Raw genomic sequence first — 24724 nt, forward strand, 5'->3', positions numbered from 1 at the left:
ATCATCATTATATACCAGGAAAAGCAAGGTTCCTAATACTGACCCCAGGGGAACTCTACTACAAACCTTGCTCCAGCGTGAAAGCATTTGATTTGAGTTTGAACTCTCTTTAATGTTAGCTCAAAGACGTTAATCTCCTGTTCACTACTGGATTTTCCCCTCTCTCTTGTTAGAGCCCGTGTTTGTGGACGCCCAGATCATTCCTGACGGCACAGACCCAAATGATGCAAAATTGTACTTTTTCCTTCGCGAGAAAGTGACAGATGATAACGGCAACACCAAACAAATTCACTCCAGGATTGCCAGAATATGCCCTGTAAGTAAAGCTCTTGACCACTTTGTTATATTACTGCATGGTCTCTTGAGTGTTTATGTGACAGGTCACAAAGATCATCGAATAAACAAAGCCTGTCTTGTTTTAAAAGATTGAAATTCTGAAGCAGATTTGATTTTGCAATCAGAGACTACCTGACTCACAGTTCGAATGATGGTCTAAATTTAGTGGGGGCATAATTTCTGTGACTCGGCCTTTGACCTTGCTGATTTCCTAGGGGTTAGAATTATTTAAATAATTTGAAGGGCTCCAGACAATGTTCCAGGTAGGTCAGGCCAATTGTCTTCAGAGGGACAAATGGTTGTGTACATTGGCTGGGGGTGCTGTTGAAGTGCTAGAACAGTTTTTTTTGCATTTTATGTTTCCAAACTCACACTAGGCAAAGTGACCCTTCAATTTTAAAACCCATCTCTACAACCCATTGCAAACCAAGACTCAAGGAACACATCAGACTCCGAGCACCCACAGTTACTAAGCTACCAATGACAGGAAATACGGTATATTCTTGCTGCTTGTGTCTAATTGTGATGCACCTGCCCATACCGGAAGAGATGTACTGTAAATCTTGGACCAATTCTCGCATTATATTAAATAAAGCAGCATTTGACAGTAGAAAGGCTTCCAGGCTGATCTTTCTCTCCTGCCCAGGGTTGTTTATACTGGTGAATGGAGGTGGAAATTCACTTCCATTAAGTCCAAATAGCTGGAATTCAAACCATAAACGCATTTGGCAAATTTAGTTATTTTGACAGCAAATGTCTTTTCACATTGAGAGGGACAGGCAGAGATGATAGAGAGAGATGATGGGGAGAAACTGTTCCTATTGGTGGAAAGGCCAAGAAGCAGAGGACAGTGGTTTAAGAAGACTGGCAAAAAGAGCGAAGGTAACAGATGAGGAAAACTTTTTGATGCAGCGGGTAGTTAGGAGCTGGGGTGCACTAGTTGAGAGTGCAGTAGAAGCAGTTGTTGCTTTCAAAAGGGAATTGGGTAATTACCTGAAGAGATATAATTTGCAGGACCACGGGGAAAAGGCAGGGAAGGTGGGACTAGCAGTGTTGCCTTGCTGATAATCCGAATACTCTGCTTCTGGCTGGCTGCACTCCTCCGTGTTCCCGCTTCCAATCCTGATCTGACTCCATTCAGCACCTCCTTTTTAAATGTTGTTCTTCACAGCAGCACAGACATGACGGGTCGAGTAGCCTCCTTGTGTGTGAAACTTTACTGTGATTCAAAGATCATGTGACTCACTGATTGGAAAGCATTACTGATTGGGAGATTAAGTTTGTTTCTTCAAATTAATTTGTGGACCAGTTAGTCTAACATTTGTTGTAAGTAAACTTGTTAAGAACACAAATAAATGAGCACAGTGGCCATAACGCAAATCAGTGTGGATGTCGAACCAAGGATAAGAAACATCACTGAACCACAGGGACTCTTTAAGAGTCACGAAGCTAGTGATTGAGGGCCACTCAGTGGATCTAATTTATGGAAATTTGAGAGAGCATGTGATAAAGTTCTGCCTGTAAAACCTTTCAAGAAATTTAGGGTTTATGGAATTAATTGACACCACTGAAAGCTGCCCAGCTAATAGGAAACACAATGCAATATTAAATGACATAAAGCTGTATCTGGGAGTGGTGACTAATGGAGTTCTACAGGATTCAGCTCCAACCCTCATGCTGTTCACATTCTTCACAAATAATTTCACAGTTTTCTCCCTTCGCAGGTGCTGCCAGGCCGGCAGAGTATTCTGTTTTTATTTGGTTAGCTTTGCGGCCAACAGCGTCATGTGGACTGGAAAATTGCAGCCACTGACCAATAATTACATCCAAACTCTAATCTCTTCCTGGAAGGGTTATCGAGTGAAGCGATTAGAAGGGAGGAGTAATTTATACTGGAACAGGTATACATATAACAGGAGGTACTTTACTTCGAAACAAGGGAAGCAGACAGAATAGTGCACGAGGAAGGATGTGCAGACATGATTCAGATTCAAAACAAGATTGCAGCAAGCACACCACCGAGTACTTCCTGCTTTATGAACACTGTGCGCAGGAACCCTTTCACCTCTCGCTACAAGTGGAAGAGGTTAGAGTTTGGATGTAATTATTGGTCAGTGGCTGCAATTTTCCAGTCCACATGAAACTTTTGTCAACAAAGCTAACCAAATAAAAACAGAATACACTGGAAATACTCTGCTGGTCTGGCACCATCTGTGAAGAGAGAAGTAGTTAATGTTTCAGGCCAATGACTGTTCATCAGAATAGTCCTCTGTTAACCCTGTTTCTCTCTTCACAGACACTGCCAGACCTGCTGAGCATTTCCCTTTTGCTGTTTTTAATATCTGATTTCCAGCATCTGCAGCACTTTGCTCTTATATTAAGGTCAATCAAATATTATTTACAGTGTGAAGACTTTTGACAAAAGAAGATAGGATCCATGTTTTCAAAAAGCCCTGAGTCACATAGGTCAGAGAGAGAGAGAGAGAGAAGTCTTTTGACATTCACGGAAAGTGGGTGGCACGGTGGCACAGTGGTTAGCGCTGCTGCCTCACAGTGCCAGGAACCTGGGTTCGATTCCGGCCTCGGGTGACTGTCTGTGTGGAGTTTGCACACACTCCCCATGACTGCACGGGTTTCCTCTGGATGCTCCAGTTTTCCCACGCTCCAAGGATGTGCAGGTTAGGTGGATTGGCCATGCTAAATTGCACCTTAGTGTCCCAAGATATGTAGGTTAGGGGGATTAGCGGGGTAAATGTATGGGGTCAGAGATAGGGCAGGGGTTGGGCCTGGGTAGTATGCTCTGTTAAGGAATCGGTGTGAACCCAATGGGCCGAATGGCCTCCTTCTGCATTGTAGGGATTCTATGAGAATTCTATGAAGGGCAGAATGAGGGAACATGGGGTGAAACTTTCAAGTAAGACTAAGCATTGGAAAGCTTTAAATGATCTTCAAAAGTACCTGGTTGGATGTAGTATTAAAAAGCATAGGAATAGATCTAGATTAAGCTGATTATGTATTCCATGACATGTCAGGGAGAAAGCTTCCGATGATAGCTTTGGAGGATCTTTGAGCAGTTATGAGGGAAAGTTCCCAGAAGATTAAACAAGAAGGAATTGACGCAAGAAAAAGACTCGATGGGCCAATTCTTGTTCAGTCTCCTCTTAGTTTCTAATATCGCATACTTTTATAAATACCAGGTCAGACGCTTAGCATAAAAATATACCTGACTCAAGTCCAAGATCCCTGGCACCCAGAATTTATATGTTACTTGATAGTTTTGAAGGTATGTTCGTAATGGGTTTATACAAGAGAAAATGGCAGCATTTATGTATGACCGAGTGGAGAGGTAGGTTTTCAAAAGAATGTAAGGGAGGTCAGTTTTCAAAGTTTGTTGTGAGATCACAATGCAAGCCCAGCTTATGTTTCCAATAACTGCAGCAGCTTGCCACTCCTGCAGCACAAGCAGAGCCAAGACATTGCAAACACTTCAGCTCCAGTTTGAACTCTGTGCCTTTGTGGGGTGGGGTTAGAGTGAGTTAAAACATCTTTGTTAGTGGTGTGCAAATTATGGGTTCTCTGCTTGTGCAAAGGAGTGATCTGACCTTCAAATAATAATACCAAGAGAGAAAAAAAAATGAGTTGGAAAACCCGCAGAAGGCACGTTTTTATATGGGGATTCATTTTGTAAGAAAATTCCACCAGGGCAACGTTGGACAAGACCAGGGCTCCCCGGGGAGTCTCACAGGCTGATCCTCTTTTAGTTCAAATGAGGAATGTGCTTGCAACATTTCTCATTACTGTTCAAAGCCATGAGAGGAGGGTTTTTTTCTCCACAAAATATGAGTTTGCAAGGCCACCAGCAAACTGGAAAATAGGGGAATTTGTCACATTCCAGAAGCTTAACTCGGTCTTTGTTACTCTGCAAAGAAGCAGGTTGAAATTAAACTGCAATAAAACCAAAACATAAGGATAAAAATGTATGTTTCAGAATGTTGACATTGTGGCGCCCATTCCACTGATTCCACGCCTTTCTCTGGCCACGACCTCCAATTAAATCAAACTGTTAATGGTCTTGGCATCAAATTCAATCCCAAATTGAACTTCTGACACCGTATCCTCACCATCTCAAAGAACCCGTCTGCCTCCACCTCTGTAACATCGCTCGCTCCGTAACTCAGAACTACTAAAAATCGCATCCACCGTTGTGCCTGCATCCTATTCCTTACCAGGCCCTGCTCACACATCACTCACATTCTTGATGACTTATTTTGTCATCTGGCTCCTAACCAGGCCTTCAATTTAAAATTTCCACCTTTTTTTCAAATGCCTACAGATCTTATCCCTTATTTGGCTTACCTATAACTCCCAGCCCTACAACACCCAACCCGAACACTGCATTCCTCTAGAATTCCACTATAGCCTAGTGTGCACCGCTCAGCTCTTCACCATTGACATGCTTTCAGTCATCTTGATGCCTTCACTATGGCATCCCTTCTGAAAGTTGTTCCAACTCCCTCTCCTACTTTAAGCAGGTTGTGAAATGTACGTATGTCTCGTTTTGGAGAAACATTCATTATCATATTAGAATCAAGCCCTCACAATGCACTTGGGAGGCGGAATTAAATTTATAAGCTGGGTTTCCAAGGGCTGAGAAAACCCCACATCAAAAAGGAGCCAAGCGACCTGTGAAAGAAGGTAAGTGCCAACCGGAATGCTCCTCCCGACCTCTCAAACTATTCCGCCTTGCTTCTGCCCATTGTGGCCTCTGCCTCCATCCCGCAACCACCTCTCAAGCCAGCCTCTGTCCAGGGCCAACTCTGTGAACACAATTTACAGGGACTGTCCCCACTAATCAGTCTTGTTTTCTGGCCAGATGGTCGATCAATCTGGCCACTGGCCATGCAGGAAAAGCAAGAAAGATTTATAACGAGGTACTGCCGTCAAACTTGGCCAATGTTTCCGTGCCGGACTAAAGGGATCTCTGCAACGTGTCAATCCAATGCCATGCTTGATAGAAGGTTTTTAATAGAGCTAACTTGAAAGAGTCTGAATGTTCAAGCTATTACGCACTATTTAAAAAATGTGACAAACAGATGTATGAAGTATTTTGAAAACCACCAGAATCCTATTGAAACCTATGTGGTTTATGTTGTTGTGCTAACAATGCTGCAACTGAGCCACAGACCATGGAACAAGTGTCAGATCTATTTTTACTCCCACAGATGTTTTGATGTCTTCCTTCACTACACATTTACTATAAATTTCCTTTACTGTCCAGAATGACATAGGAGGTCAACGCAGTCTTGTTAACAAATGGACAACTTTCTTAAAAGCCCGGCTGGTATGTTCAGTGATTGATGATGATGGCACTGAAACTCACTTTGATGAATTGCGTAAGTGAAACATTTTCTCACCATATTTTATGTATCATGTGTTTTATTAGAACCATAGAACTCCTACAGTGCAGAAGAGGCCATTCAGCCCATCGAGTCTGCACCGACTCTCTGAAAGAATATCTTACCTTGGCTCTCCCCCGCCCCTCCTTATGCTTGTCGCCCCATGCATTTACTATGGCTAATCCACGTAACGTGCACATCTTTAGACACTAAGGGGCAGTTTAACATGGCCAAAACACCTAACCTTTTCATTTTAAGTTTATTTATTAGTCACAAGTAAAGCTTACATTAACACTGCAATGAAGTTACTATGAAATTTCCCTAGTCGCCACAGCCCAGCGCCTGTTCGGGTCAATGCACCTAACCTGGGCATCTTTCGAGTGTGGGAGGAAACTGGAGCATCCAGAGGAAACCCATACAGACGGGGGAGAATGTGCAAACTCCACACAGTCACCTAAGACCGGAATTGAACCTGGGTTCCTGGCGCTGAGAGGCAGCAGTGCTCACCACTGTGCCACTATGCTGCCCTGTTATTGTTAAATGCTGTATAGATTGTTAAACCTCTTATAATGGGAAAAATAGATTGTTCAATCTATTATAATGGGAAAGTTATTACTTGCCTTTTTGTACGTACTGTCTTAGCATAAGAACCTATGGGCAGGAGCAGACCATATGGCCCATCAAGCCAGCTCAGGCATTCAATACAATCATGGCTAGTCTTTGATGCGCGACAATCAAGCACGAGGTACAAGGCTTCAGCGATTGAAGGCTTTTATTGACAAACAATGGAACTATCTAACACGAGTACACCAATCCAGACTGGAGGGGTCCCGCCTGAGCAGAGGGTCTTATACCTCTCCCCAGGAGGCGGGGCCCGACCGGGATGTGCCATAACAGCATCCACCACAGGTATATTAATCCCACAGTGTAAACACCCTAACCCAACAACAACATTATAACAACCCCACAGTGGCAACACCCTAACCCAACAGTAACATTGGAATAACCCCACAGTGGTAACCAACGATGGTTAACCACATTCACCCCTCCTTTGAAAACAAAGGCCGGCGGGGTGCGAAAATAGATTACATATATACAAAATCTACAAGTCCAGACGGTCTGGAGGACCGCACCGTCGCTGTGATCTCCTCAACACCGGTTGCGACACCGGAGCAGGTGCTTGCGGTGGCGTTCTCTCCAAAACAGCGTCCGGCTGTCCCCTCGAGGACTCACGGGCCGGTTGACCCTGGTGAAGCGGTGGTGCAGGGGATCCTGGTACCTTCTGTGGTGGCGCCGATCTCCGAGTCTCAGGCAAGCTGTACATGGGAGTATAACTGTTATGCACTGGTCCCGGTGCTGACCGCGCCACGTCTGGGGAAGAAAGAAGTGAAAGGGGGTTCGTGACAGGGGGTATAGGAGCGACAGGAGTTGCTACGTCCCCTGCGGGCGCCAGGTCTCGAATCGAGACTATGTCCTCTCGCCCGTCAGGATATGCCACATAGGCATACTGAGGGTTGGCGTGGAGGAGTTGGACCGGTTCGACCAAGGGGTCGGACTTGCGGGCCCTCACATGCCGCCGCAGAAGGACGGGTCCTGGGTACGTCAACCAGGCTGGTAAGGAGATCCCCGAGGACGACTTCCGAGGGAATGAGAACATCCTCTCGTGGGGAGTAGCATTGGTTGCCGTACACAGGAGGGAGCGAATGGAATGAAGCGCATTTGGAAGGACCTCCTGCCAACGGGAGACTGGAAGGCCCCTGGACTTCAGCGCCAATAGGACAGCCTTCCAGACTGTAGCATTCTCTCTCTCCACCTGTCCGTTACCCCTAGGGTTGTAGCTCGTGGTTCTACGAGAGGCAATCCCGTATGAGAGCAGGAATTGCCTCAAGTCGTTACTCATGAACGACGAGCCCCTGTCACTATGTATGTAGCAGGGGTACCCGAACAGGGTAAAAAGATCACTGAATGCCTTAATCACTGTGGCAGTCGACGTGTCCGCACAGGGGACAACAAACGGGAACCGGGAGTATTCATCTATGATATTGAGAAAATACACATTCCGGTCCGTTGAGGGAAGGGGGCCCTTAAAATCCACACTCAGCCTCTCGAAGGGGCGAGTGGCCTTGACCAATTGTGCCCGGTCAGGTCGATAAAAGTGCGGTTTGCATTCCGCGCAAATCCGACAGCTTCTCGTTACAGACCTGACATCCTCCACCGAGTAGGGCAGGTTACGGGCTTTTATGAAGTGGTAGAGCTGAGTGACCCCAGGATGGCACAGGTCATTATGGAGGGCGTTCAAGCGGTCCTCCTGCATGATAGCGCATGTTCCGCGCGAGAGGGCATCCGAGGGCTCATTGAGTTTCCCTGGACGATACATAATATCGTAATTATAGGTGGAGAGCTCAATTCTCCACCGCAAGATCTTATCATTCTTGATCTTGCCCCTCTGCGTATTACTGAACATAAACGCCACGGATCGTTGATCCGTGATCAGGGTGAACCGCTTCCCCGCCAGGTAATGGCGCCAGTGTCTGATGGCCTCCACAATAGCCTGAGCCTCCTTCTCCACCGCTGAATGCCGAATTTCGGGACCTTGAAGGGTGCGGGATAAAAACGCGACGGGCCTGCCTGCCTGGTTCAGTGTGGCGGCCAGGGCGAAATCCGATGCATCACTTTCCACCTGAAAAGGGATGGATTCATCCACCGCGTGCATCGTGGCTTTCGCAATGTCACTTTTCAAAGCCTTGAAGGCCAAATGGGCCTCCGGCGTGAGTGGGAAAGTCGTGGACTTGATGAGCGGACGGGCTTTGTCCGCGTAGTTGGAGACCCACTGCGCATAATAAGAAAAAAAGCCGAGGCATCTCCTCAGTGCTTTTGCGCTAGCGGGCAAGGGAAGTTCAGTAAGGGGGCGCATACGGTCTGGATCAGGGCCGATGACCCCGTTTTCCACCACGTATCCCAGGATAGCTAACCTGCGCGTACGGAATACACACTTCTCCCTGTTATAGGTCAGATTCAGGCGAGACGCAGTGCGCAGAAAGTTCTGGAGGTTTGTGTCATGGTCCTGCTGGTCATGGCCGCAGATGGTGACGTTATCCAGGTACGGGAAGGTAGCCTGCAACCCGTTCTGGTCCACCATTCGGTCCATAGCACGCTGGAAGACCGAGACCCCATTGGTGACACCAAATGGAACCCTAAGAAACTGATACAGACGACCATCCGCCTCAAAAGCCGTATATTGTCGGTCCTCTGGGCGGATGGGGAGTTGGTGGTAGGCGGACTTAAGGTCTATGGTGGAGAACACCCGGTACTGCGCAATCTGATTGACCATATCAGATATGCGCGGGAGAGGATACGCATCCAGCTGCGTATAACGGTTAATGGTCTGACTGTAGTCGATGACCATCCGGGGTTTGTTCCCGCTTTTAACCACCACGACCTGCGCTCTCCACGGACTAGCACTGGGCTGTATGATCCCTTCTTTGAGGAGCCGCTGAACCTCAGATCTAATGAAGATCCGGTCTTCAGCGCTGTAACGCCTACTTTTAGTAGCGATGGGCTTGCAGCCTGGTACCAGATTCTTAAATAAAGAGGGTGTGGTGATCTTTAGTGTGGAAAGATTGCATGCGGGGCGCTTTGGACAATTTGGAGGCTGCGGCTGATTCCCTACTGCCAGCGAAGGGAGTGGCCCACCGTACTGTAGGATCACACTCTTCATGTGGACCATAAAGTTTCGTCCGAGGAGAATTGGCGCGCAAAGGTGCGGCAACACAAGGAGCCTGTATCGCTCGTAAATTGTGCCCTGCACCTCCAGGGTTACCACACAACGTCCTTGGATCGGTACAGACCGGGACCGTGATGCCATAGAAATTGTCTGTTTGGCAGGTAGAACCCGGAGTCCACACCTCTTTGCAGTGTCAGGGTGAATAAAACTCTCGGTGCTCCCACTGTCAAACAGACAATACACAGTACGACCATTTACCTTGATGTTCATCATCGAACAGTCAAGCCTGTGATGCTTTGTCTGGTCCAGAGAGATCGACGCCACCGTTGGCCCTTGGACGTCACTGCAGGCAGCCGAGGTTGATACTGAGGACCCCTGCTGGTCGCTCCTGGTCGTCATCGACCACGATGGCCGCCCCCATGAATCGCACGTGGGTGAGGGCGCCAAGCGTAGCGACTCCTGGTGGTCATCTTCCTCCTCCGCCAGCCACGATGGCGTCGTCCTGGATTCGCACGTGGTCGGACCTCGTGGATACTGCGACGCCGAAGGAGATTGTCTCCGCTCTGGAGGGTCACAGGCTGCACTGCCGTTCTTGGGCTTCGATCTGCAGACTTTCGCGTAGTGCCCCTTTTTACCGCACTGACTGCAGATCACTGTTTTAGCTGGACACTGTTGCCGTGGATGCTTGGCTCCTCCGCAAAAATAGCACCGCTGGCCGCCTGGAGCTGCCGCCGTCGTCGGGTCGATATGGGAGCGCGAGCCCGTGGGGCGAGGAGGGATTTGTGCTTGCTCCTGCCACGTTGTCTCCACGTGGTCTTCGGGGTACAGAGCCAAGCTTTTCGACGCTGCCTCCAGCATCTCAGCCATCTCCATCGCTTGGGTCAGGTTGAGGTTCCCTTTCTCCAGTAGCTTAAGCCGGATGTACGAGGACCCTACCCCTGCTACAAACGCATCTCGGGCGAGGTCGTACATGTACTGCTCAGCCGACACAGCTTTGCAGTCGCAGCCCCTGGCAAGCTGCAAGAGCTCATTGGCGTAGTCCTCCATGGTTTCGCCCGACTGCCGACGTCGTGTAGCGAGGAGGTAACGAGCGTGAATCTCGTTGGGTGGTCTCGTGTATCGTTTTTTCAAGAGCTCGATGGCCCTCGGGTAAGTGGTGGCCGCACGAATCGCGAGATAGACCGTGTCGCTTACCCTCGCGTGGAGGACCTGGAGTCTGTCGTCGTCCGTAGTAACTGCTGCAGAGGCCGCCAGGTAGTCCTCGAAACACTTCAGCCAGTGGTCGAAGGTGTTAGAGGCACCGACCGCACGTGGGTCCAGCGTCAGACGCTCTGGTTTCAGCATTTGCTCTATACTCTCTTTACTGTCGAGAGTTTTGTGTTTGTCAATAAAATTGATGCGCGACAATCAAGCACGAGGTACAAGGCTTCAGCGATTGAAGGCTTTTATTGACAAACAATGGAACTATCTAACACGAGTACACCAATCCAGACTGGAGGGGTCCCGCCTGAGCAGAGGGTCTTATACCTCTCCCCAGGAGGCGGGGCCCGACCGGGATGTGCCATAACAGCATCCACCACAGGTATATTAATCCCACAGTGTAAACACCCTAACCCAACAACAACATTATAACAACCCCACAGTGGCAACACCCTAACCCAACAGTAACATTGGAATAACCCCACAGTGGTAACCAACGATGGTTCACCACAGTCTTCTGCCTCATACCCATACCGGCCTGGCTGATGGTCACACCTCGTGTCCCTGACCATTGGCCAACTCTGAAAGTCAACTTAACCCAAGGGATGTGACTGATTCCTGGAACAAAGTGCTCTCCCCATCCCTGATGGCCCATAATGCCTACAGCTCAGACTCCAGCTCATCGCAGTGTGCAGTGGTCCAGTTCAAATATAGAAACAGTACTGAATGTTTTCTTAACATGTATGGCGTTTGTTTCTGTCTGGTGGTGGGTCAGGTTAGAGCTGACAGAAGGCAATTGGATAGGAAAAGGCTATTGTGGTCTATCTAGAAGCTGCTGGAACTATCCACCTCCACCATTTCTCTCAATAGCTTGTAGCACACATTCACTGTCCTCTTTGTAAAATCATCAAATCTAAACTGTGTGCTTCAGCTTCCATCTTCTGGGCATTTATCAACCAGTAATAGCTTCCCTGCCCATTTCCTTCCTCTGTGTAAAGACAGATCAAAAGATGAAGGAAAATTGGTACCTCTCTGTGACGTTGGGTGAACCTGGTTTCTGAAACATTAGCAATTTTCTGCTGATGAATGGGGAGGATTTTTCCAGCAAACTTCGAGACCCCACTTCATCCTCTGGCCATTAATTAACATGCTCAAGCAGATGGCAAAAGACCGCAGTGTGACGGAAACAGTCACTTAGCTTTCATTTTCCCCAGAGGTGTCAATTAATGGCCAGAGGGTGGATGTGCTGTCCAAATAAGGTTGTTGGGAGGATTGGGGCCTCAAATCTGGAGAACCCAAATGAGGCCATCCAGCTCAGTAGAGACAGCAATCTTATTCATTTAGAATTTAATTTTCCACTTTGGAGGACTGTTAAGTTTGGATGATGAAAATGAGAAAAATGATGTTAAATGGGGTGACACGGTGGCACAGTGATTAGCACTGCTGCCTCACAAAGCCAGGGACCCAGTTCGATTCTGGCTTGGGTCACTGTCTGTGCGGACTCTGCACGTTCTCCCTGTGTCTGCGTGGGTTTCCTCCAGATGCTCTGGTTTCCTCCCACAGTCTGAAAGACATGCTGGTTAGGTGCATTGGCCATGCTAAATTTTCCCTCAGTGTACCCGAACAGGCGCTGGAGTGTGGCAACTAGGGAATTTTCACAATAACTTCATTCGTGTTGATGTAAGCCTACTTGTGACACTAATAAATAAATTAACTGAAATTTAAAAAATAATTAAAATTAAATCATTCCACAGCCATTAAAATCAAGGTGTAACTCTGTGTTCACTGTAAAAATGTAAGAGTTTTCAGCTTGGGTACAATACAATACAGCCTTACAAGTTTAATAAAAGGAGTCTTGTATTTATGAAAAGAACAATCCAACTATTCAAATCCTTTCCTTCCACATTAGGCCGAGGATTTATCATTTTTAAACACCAGAGAATCCCTGATGGGAATGTTTTCAGAATCAACAAATGACTAATAATTATATATTTTTCTCTCTCAGAGGATGTATTTTTATTAGAAACAGAAAATCCCAAAAACCTCCTTGTCTACGGACTGTTCACCTCGTCAAGGTAAGGCATAATTCAAAATTTTCAATCTCAATTCTTATTACTCATTTTTATCCTGAAGACCCTTTCAATGCATTTTGATTTAAAATAAAACATGTATGTTAAACACAATACAAAGATCACTTATTAAATACTTTTATTGCAAGGCAATTTAGGTGACTGTAGCTGACCATAACAGATTTTTTTCTAAATGAACACTAGTTCGCTTCTGTCTTTCTGTTGCTGAACAATAGAAATAAGAATCAGATATAGTGCTAACTAAATCTTGGTCATGTTCTTTATTCTTGAATGGAAACGACCTTAAGAGAGAATTCTGCACTCGTGCCATATCCATTCACAAAAGGTGGTGGACAATTAAACAACTAACAGGAGGACAAGGTTCGACAGTGCTCCTCATATCAATGATGGAGGGACCCAGCATGTCAGGTCAATAGATAAGGCTGAGTCATTCGCAACCATCTTCAGCCGGAAGAGTTGAGTGGATGGTCCATCCCGGCCTCCTCCTGAGGTTCCCAGCTTCACAAACAGCAGTCTTCAGCCAATTTACTCAACAAGATATCAAAAAACTGCTCAACATGCGGGATACAGAAAAAGCTGTGGGACCTGACAATTTCTCAGCTGTAGTATTGAAGACTCATACTCCTGAAGTGGCCATGTCCATAGGCATGCTGTTGTGCCGCCGTGCTGCCCCGGTAGAGGGGCAGCACGGCGGCACAGTGGTTGGCACTGCTGCCGCACAGCGGCAGGGACTCAGGCTCGATTTCCTGTTTGGATCACTGTCTGTGCGGAGTCTGCACATTCTGCCCATGTCGGTGTGGGTTTCCTCTGGGTGCTCCAGTTTCCTCCCACAGTCTGAAAGAAGTGCTGTTTCGGTGCATTACCGTGCTAAATTCTCCCTCAGTATAAATGAACAGGTGCCAGAGTGTGGCAACTAGGGGATTTTCACAGTAACTTCATTGCAGTGTTAATGTAAGCCTACTTGTAACCCTAATAAATAAACTTAAACTTACCCAATAAAGTGGAAAATAGAACAGGCATGTCTTATCCATGAAAAGCAGAGCAAGTCCAATCCAGCCAATTACTCTGCAACAATCTACTCTCAATCAAGCAAAGGAAGCTGTCATCAACTGTGCAGTCAACAATGACGCTTACTCACCAACAACTTGCTCACTGATTTTCAGTCTGCGTTCTGCCAGGGCCACTCCGCTGCAGTTCTCAATACAACCTTGGTCCAAACATGGGCTAAAAAGTTGAATTCCAGATGTGAGGTGAAGGTGACAGCCCTTGACAATAAGGCAGTATTTCACCAACTGTGACATCAATGAGCCTTAATGAAATTAAGGCAATAGATATCAGGGAAAATTTCTCCATTAGAAAAAGGTGGGCTGGAGTTCTCCAGCCATTCACGCCCCACTGCTGCTGCCAGTGAGAATGGAAAATATGGCGCTCAGCCAAATCTCCGTTCACTGCCATGAGACAGGAGAATCCTAGCTGCGGGCGAGGTTGGAGAAGCCGGCTTGTGGATGTTGGAGGTCAATCATCTCAGCCTGAGGACATCACTTCAGGGTGTCCTCAGGGTGATGTCCTAGCCCCAACCATCTTCAGCTGCTTCAATGACCTACACTCCAACATAAGATCAGAAGTGGGGATGTTCAACATATTATTGCGCAATGTTGAATCCAATTTGCCACTCCCCAGATACTGAAGCAGTCAATGCTCAACGGCCGAAAGACCCTTTCTGACAACATTCAGACCTGGGCTGATAAATGGCAAGTAACATTTGCACCATACAAATCGCCATCTCCAACAAGAAAGAATCTAACCATCCCCCTTTACATTCAATGGCATTACTATCAACATCCTGGGGTTATCATTGACCAAAACCTCCACAAACAATGCACAATGGCATCAGTGTACACCATCTACAAGATGCACTGCAACAACTCAGCAAGGTTCCTTTGACAACATCTTCGAAACCCATAACCTCTACCACCTAGAAGAAGAAGGGCAGCAGACACATGGGAATACCACCACCTACGATTTCCCTCCAAGCCACACACCACCCTGATTTGGAACGATGTCACCATTCCTTCATTATCGCTGTGCAAAAATCCTGGAACTCCTTTTCTAACAGCACTGTGGGTGCACCTACACCTCATGGACTGCAGCGGTTCCAGATGGTAACTCCCCACCACCTCCTCAAGGGCCATTAGGGATGGGTAACAAATTCCAGCCTGGCCAGCGATGCTCACGTCCTACGATTGAATGGCAAAAAAAGGATATCAACAGTATTGAATGAGTGCTTTCACATTTTTGGCATTTATTCTCATCATCAAGTGATCCAAGTATAATATTGGCATTACAGAGCAAAGGCCTTTTTATTTCTGGAGTTGGAAAAAGCCTTTTCCCATTATGAATAATACACTTTCAGTCTCTTGTCTCTCTTACTCTCTTTCTCATAAAGCTTCCTTTTTCATTTCTATCATTTTGATATTTGATGGTATCCTTTATGCCACAGTCTATATGTGATATTGAATAAATGTTTAACAAAGAAAAATTAGGGGCGAGATTCTCCGGCCTCCCAGCCATGTGTTTTCCGTTGACAGAAGGTGGCGCGTTGTTTGCTGGCGGTGGGATTCTCAGGCCTGCCACTGTCAATGGGAATTCCCATTGACGTTATCCCATACCGGCGGGAAATCCGCGGCCGGGGGTGCGCTGCTGGAGGGACTGGAGAATCCCGCCGGTGTGAACGGCCAGAGAATTCCAGCCTCGCTATTCCCTTTCTTATGACGGTCTTCATCAATAACTATGTATTTTCCCTTCTTCCCACAGCTCAATATTCAAAGGCTCAGCCGTGTGTGTTTATAACATGCTTGACATTCACACCGTATTCAATGGACCATTCGCTCACAAGGAAGGACCAAATCATCAATATGTTCCATACCAAGGCAGGATTCCATATCCAAGGCCCGGCACAGTAAGTCACGGATACCTCCTATACACTGACTGAGTTTGCATAATCATTCACCCAACTTTAGAAATTATTTTCTAACCTAGAGGTGCCACACTTGCGCTGCGGTAGCACTCTCCCCTTCGAGTCACTGGTCATAGTTTCAAACTTCAATAAGAAGTCTCACAGCACCAGGTTAAAGTCCAACAGGTTTATTTGGTAGCAAAAGCGAGTGGCTTTTGCTACCAAATAAACCTGTTGGACTTTAACCTGGTGTTGTGTGACTTCTTACTGTGTTTACCCCAGTCCAACGCTGGCATCTCCCCATTCAAACTTCAATCCAGACACTTGAAAATGTGACTTAGCCTAACATCACCAGCAGGGGAGGGTGTGCTGCAACCGACAACACAAACAGCTTCTTCCCTGCTGCCATCAGACTTTTAAATGGACCTGCCTTGTATTAAGTTGATCTTTCTCTACACCCAAGCTATGACTGTAACACTACATTCTGTACTCTCACGTTTCCTTCTCTATGCATAGTATGCTTTGTCTGTATAGCGCACAAGAAACAAGACTTTTCACTGTATACTAATACATGTGACAATAAATCAGATCTAAGGTACTACTGGCTGAATGAAATGTAGAAAATACTGAATCTCTACACTACTAATTTATATTTTCAGATAACAAAATGAATGATTCTTAATTGAATTAAAATAGAAGCTAAAATGAAGATAAACTTTCAAAAAGTGAACAAAATAACAATATATTGTTATAAAAGCATCATAGAGCAACTTAGCAGTCTCTTTCAGGAGGCACGGTGGCACAGTGGTTAGCACTGCTGCCTTGCAGTACCAGGGACCCTGGTTCAATTTCGGCCTTGGGTGACTGTGTGGAGTTTGCACGTTCTCCCCATGTCTACGTGGGTTTCCTCCGGGTGCTCTGGTTTCCTCACACAGTCCAAAGATGCGCAGGTTAGGTGCTTTGGCCAAGCTAAATTGACCCTTAGTGTCTCAAGATTAGGGGGATTAGTAGGGTAAATGCATGGGCTTATGGGGATACAGCCAGGGTAAGATGCTCTTTCGGAGAGCTGGTGCAGACTCAGTGGACCGAATGGCCTCCTTCTGCACTGTAGGGATTCTATGAAATAGAAAATTAGCTTTTCAGAGCCAATTAGGGTGTTCAGCAGTAATCATGAAGTTGGTACACCCTTAAAAACTCAGCCAACCCTCATTCAATAAGGTGTTACAAGGAAAGATGTAAATGTGTTAGGAGCAGTTCAGAGATGGTTGACTAGATTAGTACCAGGAATGGGAGGATTATTTAACGAGGAAAGGTTGGAGAGATTAGGTTTGTATCCACTAATGTAAGAGGTGACTTGATCGAAAGCATTAAGTTCCTGAGGGAAATTGACAGGGTGGATGTGGAGAGGATGTTTCCTCTTGTCGGAGAGTCTAGAATTAGGGATCACTGTTTAAAAATAACAAGCAAGACAAAAGAGTTTTTCTCTGAGAGTCAGGAGTCTCTGGAACTCTCTTTCTGAAAAGACAGTGGAAGCAGAGTCTTTGAATATTTTTACGTCAGAGCTCGATAGATTCCTGATTAACAAGGGAGTGAAAGGTTATTGGGATAGGCAGGAATGTGGGATTGAGGTTACAATCAGATCAGCCATGATATAATTGAATAGCAGAATAGGCTCAAGGGGCCGAGTGGCCCATTCATGCTCCTAATTTGTATGTTTGTAACTTTTTTCAAGGGGAGTTTACAGTGAAACCAATGACATAAGAATGGAAAGTCTTATGAATTCCATTGATTGCAGCTTTTGGGATCCTCATCAGTTTTCCTGATAGAGAATAGTAATCTCACTGACATCAGTTTCTAGATTTCCACATTATTCTGTACAGACTCCAAGATATTGCTGCTATTTTCAGTACAGTAATGGCAATAAATAATGACATTTACACCATGATAACCATTCCAAAAATCCACGCCTTTGTTTTCTGGGTCTACTTGCATTGTTGAAAAATCGTTTGCTACAATTATACGCAGTAACTAGTGCACAAAGTTGTCAAAAGCTTAAAACTGAACATTCTTAATTCACGAACATCTGAGTAGCTCAATGCTGATCCCCTCAGGATTAGTTTGAACTTTGAGTCAGTTCTTTACATTCGCCTGTACTTATTGATATAAGCAATCTCAGTAAATTGAAAATTCATTGAAACAGTTACTGAATATTGCTTTTGGCAAAAATCAAAGAAAGGATGTATAGAGCACTGACTATTGGGTTTGAGAACATGTTCCATCCAAAAAGCCAATTCCACCTTGGCTATTGTTTTCAATAACATGTTCAAAATAGTTATTCAATAGAAACTTTGAACCAGAAAAAAGTACACAGCTGGAACATATTCTAGTATTTTTCCACTTACTTTGGCTCCAGTAACATTAAATAAAATCATGATTTACGTTTGATGGGTAATTGAATCAACTCAAATCAAGTGACGCTAAAATACTGATGTGCAGCCCTTTCCATCTGTGGGTGTGTGACATTTAGGCACACATCTGGGCAAAGTACGCCTGAACATGTATTCCCTAATTGAACACATGAACATCGTCTACCCATTAACTACAGGGCGGTGATGGCCTAGACTATTACTAGACCATTAATCCAGAAATTTAGCCAATGTTCTGGGGACCTGGTTTGGAATCTTTCAATGGCAGATGGCGGGATTTGAATTCAATAAAATTATCTGGAATTAAAAATCTACTGATGACCATGAAACCATTGTCGATTGTCAGAAAAAAACATCTGGTTCGTTAATGTCCTGTGGGGAAAGAAGTCTGCCGTCCTTACCCAGTCTGGCCTACATGTGACTCCAGAGCCACAGCAATGTGGATGGGCAATAAATGCTGGCCAGCCAGTGACGCCCATGCCCCACAGTAAAAAACGTTAGCTGCTATCCAATGTCTCAATGTTGCGAAAAGTAAAATTTGTTTTGCCTAATAAGTAGGAATATTTCCAGGACAGTGGGCTGCCCACAAGAATTTGGAAATCACACCAACGCGTGACAACATGGCATGCTGATGTCAGGTCTCACCTGAACAATGCTTGGTGCTGTTTCCAGAGTTCAGCGTGGAGGCCACTGGCAACTTGGACCCTGGAACAACACAGCAGTGAGTGTGGACGCATCTATAAATGGATCTTCCAGATTTGGTGTCCTGAAGAGGGTCCAGTGCTCCCAGCGATCCACCTTCATTTTTAGGAGGTCCCCCTTCTTTCTTCAATAGTTGGTCAGAGATGTTGGACAGCTTTTCAATATGGCATCTGGACACAACAGCGGAAGGCCAGCCCCGCCACAGAATACAGCGTGAAACACCCAGCTGCATAATTAATGGAAGAAACACCCAGCTGCATAATTAATGGCGCTGGAAGATTTGGCGTGTTTTCTCGCCGGCCTCCACAGTGGGAAGCACTCCACTTACCCACCCCCACCAAGAGACTTAGTCCCAGGATGGGAGAATTCCAGCGCTGTTCTTTGTGTGAGGATCTTTTTCCAATACTCAGGGCTGACTTTTTCTGGTCTCACAGAGGCACGTGAGGAGGCATTACCAGGAGCACAATTAGAAACTAGCCTATTGGACCAGTTCCCTTATGGGTTGTACCTCTACACTGGTTAGCAGCTAATTCGGCCAAATTAGCTTCCAATTGGAGGTTCATAACAGCATTAGGAGTTTACCAATGTCTGAGTGGCAATCCACTTTGCCAAGCCCAATAGCTCCTTGGAGTGGTCACTCAATGGCAGGCTGAGAGCACCATCAAAGCCTCCTGGGGCACTGGTCGTCCTGTGTGACAGGCATGCTGATTGGATCTCCCGACACTGGGGGCTTCAGTTGTCCTGTGTTGCGGGCATGCAGATTGGATCCCCTGACACTACAATCACAGAGAATCATAGAATCCTTACAATGCAGTAGGAGGCCATTTGGCCCATCGCGCCTGCACTGACAACAATCCCATCCAGGCCCCATCCCCATAACCGCACGTATTTACCCTGCTAGTCCCTCTGACACTAAGGGACACTTATGGGATTTTCACAATAACTTCATTGCAGTGTTAATGTAAGCCTACTTGTGACAATAATAAATAAAACTTAAAATCTTAAACTAGCATGGCCAATCGACCTCTCACACACATCTTTGAAGTGTGGGAGGAAACCAGAGTATCCCCATGCAGATGCAGGGAGAATGTGCAAACTCCAAACAGACAGTGACCCGAGGCTGGAATTGAACCCGGGTCCCTAGAGCTGTGAGGCAGCAGTGCTATCGTGCTGCCCTAGAACTGGGCTGCAGTCCCTACTTGATTGGCTATCTCGGGGGCAGGTTCTTAATTGTCTGTCTTCTGGAAGATGACCTCTACAGTCCCACTTCCCAGCCCCTCACCTGGAATTCATCTTGACATTGGGATTGCAACCCACCCTGGTAAGCCAGCGTTGAGTTTCAGTGCAAAGCATTCAGTAGCAGATCAGGTACAGCACAACTAGATTCAAAATAAAGCGCCTTCTATATTCCCTAATATTGTGCTTCATTCCATTCCCCAATTCTCACACCTAACTACCCTTGCTAAGGCTCTTTGAAGTTGCCAATTAGTGTCAAATTCCTTTCCTTCTCGAGGTTATTACTGAGTATAAACCTCACTGAAACTGATCAACCATGTTTCATGTAGCGAGCCAGCAGATTTGGAGACTTTCACTCCTTTAGTCTGGGTTGGTTTGAACCTTTGTCCCAAGGATAAGTAAAAATGTTTAACTCACTGTGCTGCCCTGTTCCCACTTGAGATTTATCTTTCCTGGCTACACACACTTAAAAATTTGACTGAAGATTGTGTTTGAGTGAAAGGCAATGTGAAAGTCTGTAATACTACAGCTTTCAGAATTAGACAACAGAAATAAAATCCACTGAATACATCAATCGTCCCGCAGTGAGCGTTTAATCCCACAAAACGGAAGGCTCTTGCAACACCTGTCACCAAAGGGATAAAGGAAAGTGTTTCGCTCTTTATAAATTTCCACTTCTCATCATAACAAGTATTCAAATAACACTGGTACATCCAGCGGCTTTACTCTCTGATGTCTCAAGAAATTCAAAATGCCAGGGATTTAATCATTTCCGTTATTTAAAGTATAGCTTGTCAGGGATGTTTTATCGCTGCATTACATGAATGGACAGAGTAAGCTCTGATTCATTTTGGACAGAAGCAATATTAAGAATTTATTATTCATAAATACCTCACTGGTTTCAGCAGACGAAAATTACCAGGAATGATATATTAACTAAAAAATAATCCACATAATTTGATTCAAATACTGAAACAGCCAAGGAACATTAATGTCATTGAAATTTAATAAAAAAGATGTTTTATATCACATTCTCATCTCCATCTTTAATTGCTAGTGCCCTGGAGGAGCATTCACACCAAACACCTTGTCAACAAAGGATTTTCCAGATGAAGTGGTGACGTTTATCCGGAATCACCCCATGATGTACAACGCTATTTATCCAGTCAATAAGCAGCCCCTGATTGTAAGGATTAACACCGATTACAGGTACACCAAGATCGTGGTGGACCGAGTCAAGGCTGCAGATGGAAGATACCATGTCCTGTTCCTAGGCACAGGTAAGATGTCAAAAAAAAGTCAAAACCCCAACAAATAAACTTGCATTAACGCCGTACAGTTGCCATTGAGAAACGTTTTCCTGTTTGCTTGCTGTCAGTTGTGGCTCAATTGCTCACTCTTGACTCTGAATCGGAAGGTTGTGGGTTCAAGTCCTTCTCCAGCAGTACAAAGAAATCTGGGCTGACACTCCAGCAGAGGGTGGACTGTGGGAGCGCCGTACTGTCAAAGATGTTAAACAGAGGCCGTGTCAGGTGGACATGAGAGATCCCATGGCAGTATTTCAATAAAGAACATTGAGTTATCCCTGACCGATATTTATTCCTTAATCAACATCACAAAGTTTAAACTTTATTTATTGGTGCCACAAGTAGGCTTACATTAACACTGCAATGAAGTTACTTTGAAAATCCCCCTGGAATTTCAAAGTAACTTCCACATTCCAGCGCCTATTTGGGTAAACTGAAGGAGGATTTAGCGTGGCCAATGCACCTAACCAGCACATCTATCAGACCATGGGAGAAAACAGGAGCATCCAGAGGAATTCCACGCAAACACGGGGAGAATGCGCAAACTCCACACAGACAGTGCCCCAAGCCAGGATTCAAACCCAGGTTTCTGGTGCTGTGAGGCAGCAGTGTTTGCCACTGTGCCACCCTGATATGCATTCCTAAATTATACAGTGATTATATTTCAAAGGTATTTTAAAGTGTTTTGAGACACCCAGTGGTCATGATAGGTGCTTTACGAATGAAAGTTTCTTTTGCCAAGAGCAAAGCCCCTACTTCTATGCTCCTGTTCAGATAGATGCTAACAGCACAGAACGATTGATCAGATCCACTAAGATGCCACCAGCCAAACCTAAAGGATTGATCCACCTATGCAACAATAATGCTGGGAAGATGTCACCATAGAACTAGATGCAGAGCCGTGCCATAGGTTACTGGGACACCTACAGCATTGGGTTGGCAACCTGAATCCTACCTCCAGCTCCTTGCAGGCATGCTGCAATTATGCCCTCTGAGAGTGGTAGCATATAGTGACAAGGAGGGCCAGTTTCCTCACAAGCACCTCGCGCTCAGACTCCTCCATTTCAACCATGATCAAACGGATGTCATATACTAGGTGGCTGGGTCACTTGCCTACAGGCTGTTGTCTGTAGTTATCTTCCACTTTATTTTTTACCTGTAATTTCTTTATCTGTCCCTCTGTTAGCCTAGGCAAATGTTGCCCAGAATCGTTGCAGTGAGGATTTTTGTTCTCCTTTTCATTGTCTGCATCCCTTTATTTTCAACATATGAATAATTGTATCTTTGTGGTATAACAACTGACCACCCGTATTGCTCCTTCCACCTCCATAACTGCAGCTGAAGCTATGTGTGACAATGTTCATGAACTTTCCATGACAAATTATGTACCAACAGCACACATTTTGCATCAAGCCTGCATGAGACACATTTCAGGTCAGTCGGGGGTAATTTGTAACTTCTGATAAGAATGTAAAGTGGGCAATAATGGATTGACTAATTGGGGGATGGTATGCATCTCCCAATTTTTCTTCCCACATTTCCACGTTAGCCCAGATGAACAGAGGGGTGGGCTGAAGAAATCACAGGTAACATTGAATTGAGAGGCAGTCTGACCAGCACACGACAATCTGTCAGCAAGTGGCCCAGCAATCTAACAGCTGACAGACATTTCATTGTGGCTGAAATGAACATGGTGTACAGGTGCTTCTGAGGAAACTGGCCCTCTTTGCCACACTGAGGAAGATCCTCATAGATCATAACTGCAGCATGCCTTCACCAGAGGGCAAAATGGTCCAGCTTACACCATCACTGAGTTAGTGTTGCATTGCTACACCCCGGAGGTGATGGTCTAGTGGTATTATCGCTAAACTAGTAATCCAGAAACTCAGCTAATGTCCTGGGGACCCGGATTCGAATCCCGTCATGGCAGATGGTGGAACTTGAATTCAATAAAAACAAAATCTGGAATTAAGAATCTACTGATGACCGTGAAACCATTGTCAGGAAAACCCCATCTGGTTCACAAATGTCCTTTAGGGAAGGAAATTTGCCATCTTTATCTGGCCTGGCCTACACTTGACTCCAGAGCCACAGTGATGTGGTTGACTCTGAATGCCCTCTGAAATGGCCTAGCAAGCCACTCAGTTCAAGGGCGATTAGGGATGGGCAATAAATGCTGGTCTAGCCAGCGACGCCCATGCACCATGAACAGATTTAAAAAATGGAAAATCTATTAAATAGTTAATGAAACTACATTTTTTTTTAAACGAATCAATAATGATCTCAGTAATCCATTTGAACCAATTTTCATTTTGTAATGACTTTTTTTTTCTCATATGTCTTTCAGATAAGGGAACCATCCAGAAAATTGTTGTCCTGCCTAAAAATGCATCAGCTAATGAAGAGCTAATCTTGGAAGAAATGGAAGTTTTTGAGGTCTGACTCAGTATTTCTATGAGAGCGGTGCTGCCAGATTACATTTATCAGATTGGAATTTTAAGGAAGCCTTTCCAAGTTTAGCACAGAGGGGTTGCGTAGGTGAAAAGATGGCGGTCAAAATCATAAACAGACAGAGCGAGATGCCGTGTGGCAGGCCCATGTGGAAATAATTAGGCCTTTCTTTTGCTTTCAAACTGTTGTTTCAGGTTCAAACCAGAAGATGTAGAGAGCGTGCTGCTAATTATACAAGTCCCTAAAGATCTGCAATTTTTCTTCAGGCTGCCAAACCACTGATGCTTTGAAGTAGAACGCTCTGGGTTTAATGTCAGAGTCTTGGGGTGCGCGTGCATGTAAACACTGCGCAGACTGGGGCACGTCAAAGTTTAAAGTGCTGTTTATTCTTCACATAATTTACTTACTTTCCTTTTGCTAATATTGGATATATATTGCAGGCAACTACAGCTAGTATGTGTTAAAATGTTTAAATTAAATAGTAGCGAGAAATGTATTCATATAATTCCTCAATTCTGTGACTAATATCCCCATAATCCAATCTCCTTTGGAACTTATGGTTTGTCTGCAGTTCTCGTCAACAGTTGGATTACTCTAAGGAGAAACGATTTGGGGCCAATATGTGCCAGCAGTTTTGAAAAGTACTCGATATAAAGGAGTAATTTGAGTGTTCATAAAACAAAAGAGCTGATCTCCCGTGCCCTAGTACATGGGCGAGTATGTTTGCCAACTCTGGTTGGCACGATTCCTGGTGGTTTCACCACGTGATCTCCTGCCTCTAATCCCCACAGCGTCCAGCCATCCGTCAGTTCACATGACCATTCTCCATCCTGCTTCGCCCTGCCATCCCTGCTCTCAGTCAGCCGAATGGATGATGCTTGACTCTCAGTCGAACAACAG

The 24724-nt window shown here is 45.4% G+C and overlaps 1 protein-coding gene across 10 annotated transcripts in view; it reads left to right on the forward strand.

The window, feature by feature from the left end:
• sema3c (sema domain, immunoglobulin domain (Ig), short basic domain, secreted, (semaphorin) 3C) overlaps positions 1-24724 on the forward strand; it is a 303601-nt gene that overhangs the window by 244402 nt on the left and 34475 nt on the right. For all 10 annotated transcript variants that reach the window (XM_078235587.1, XM_078235588.1, XM_078235583.1 and 7 more), the window contains 6 exons: positions 174-316; positions 5615-5729; positions 12662-12731; positions 15561-15705; positions 21124-21346; positions 23721-23809. In XM_078235587.1, coding sequence (XP_078091713.1) covers positions 174-316; positions 5615-5729; positions 12662-12731; positions 15561-15705; positions 21124-21346; positions 23721-23809 — 785 coding nt within the window. The remainder of the gene's footprint in view (positions 1-173; positions 317-5614; positions 5730-12661; positions 12732-15560; positions 15706-21123; positions 21347-23720; positions 23810-24724) is intronic.

This window comes from Mustelus asterias, chromosome 19 (genome assembly GCF_964213995.1).
Source record: "Mustelus asterias chromosome 19, sMusAst1.hap1.1, whole genome shotgun sequence".
NCBI classification, from domain to species: Eukaryota; Metazoa; Chordata; class Chondrichthyes; order Carcharhiniformes; family Triakidae; genus Mustelus; species Mustelus asterias.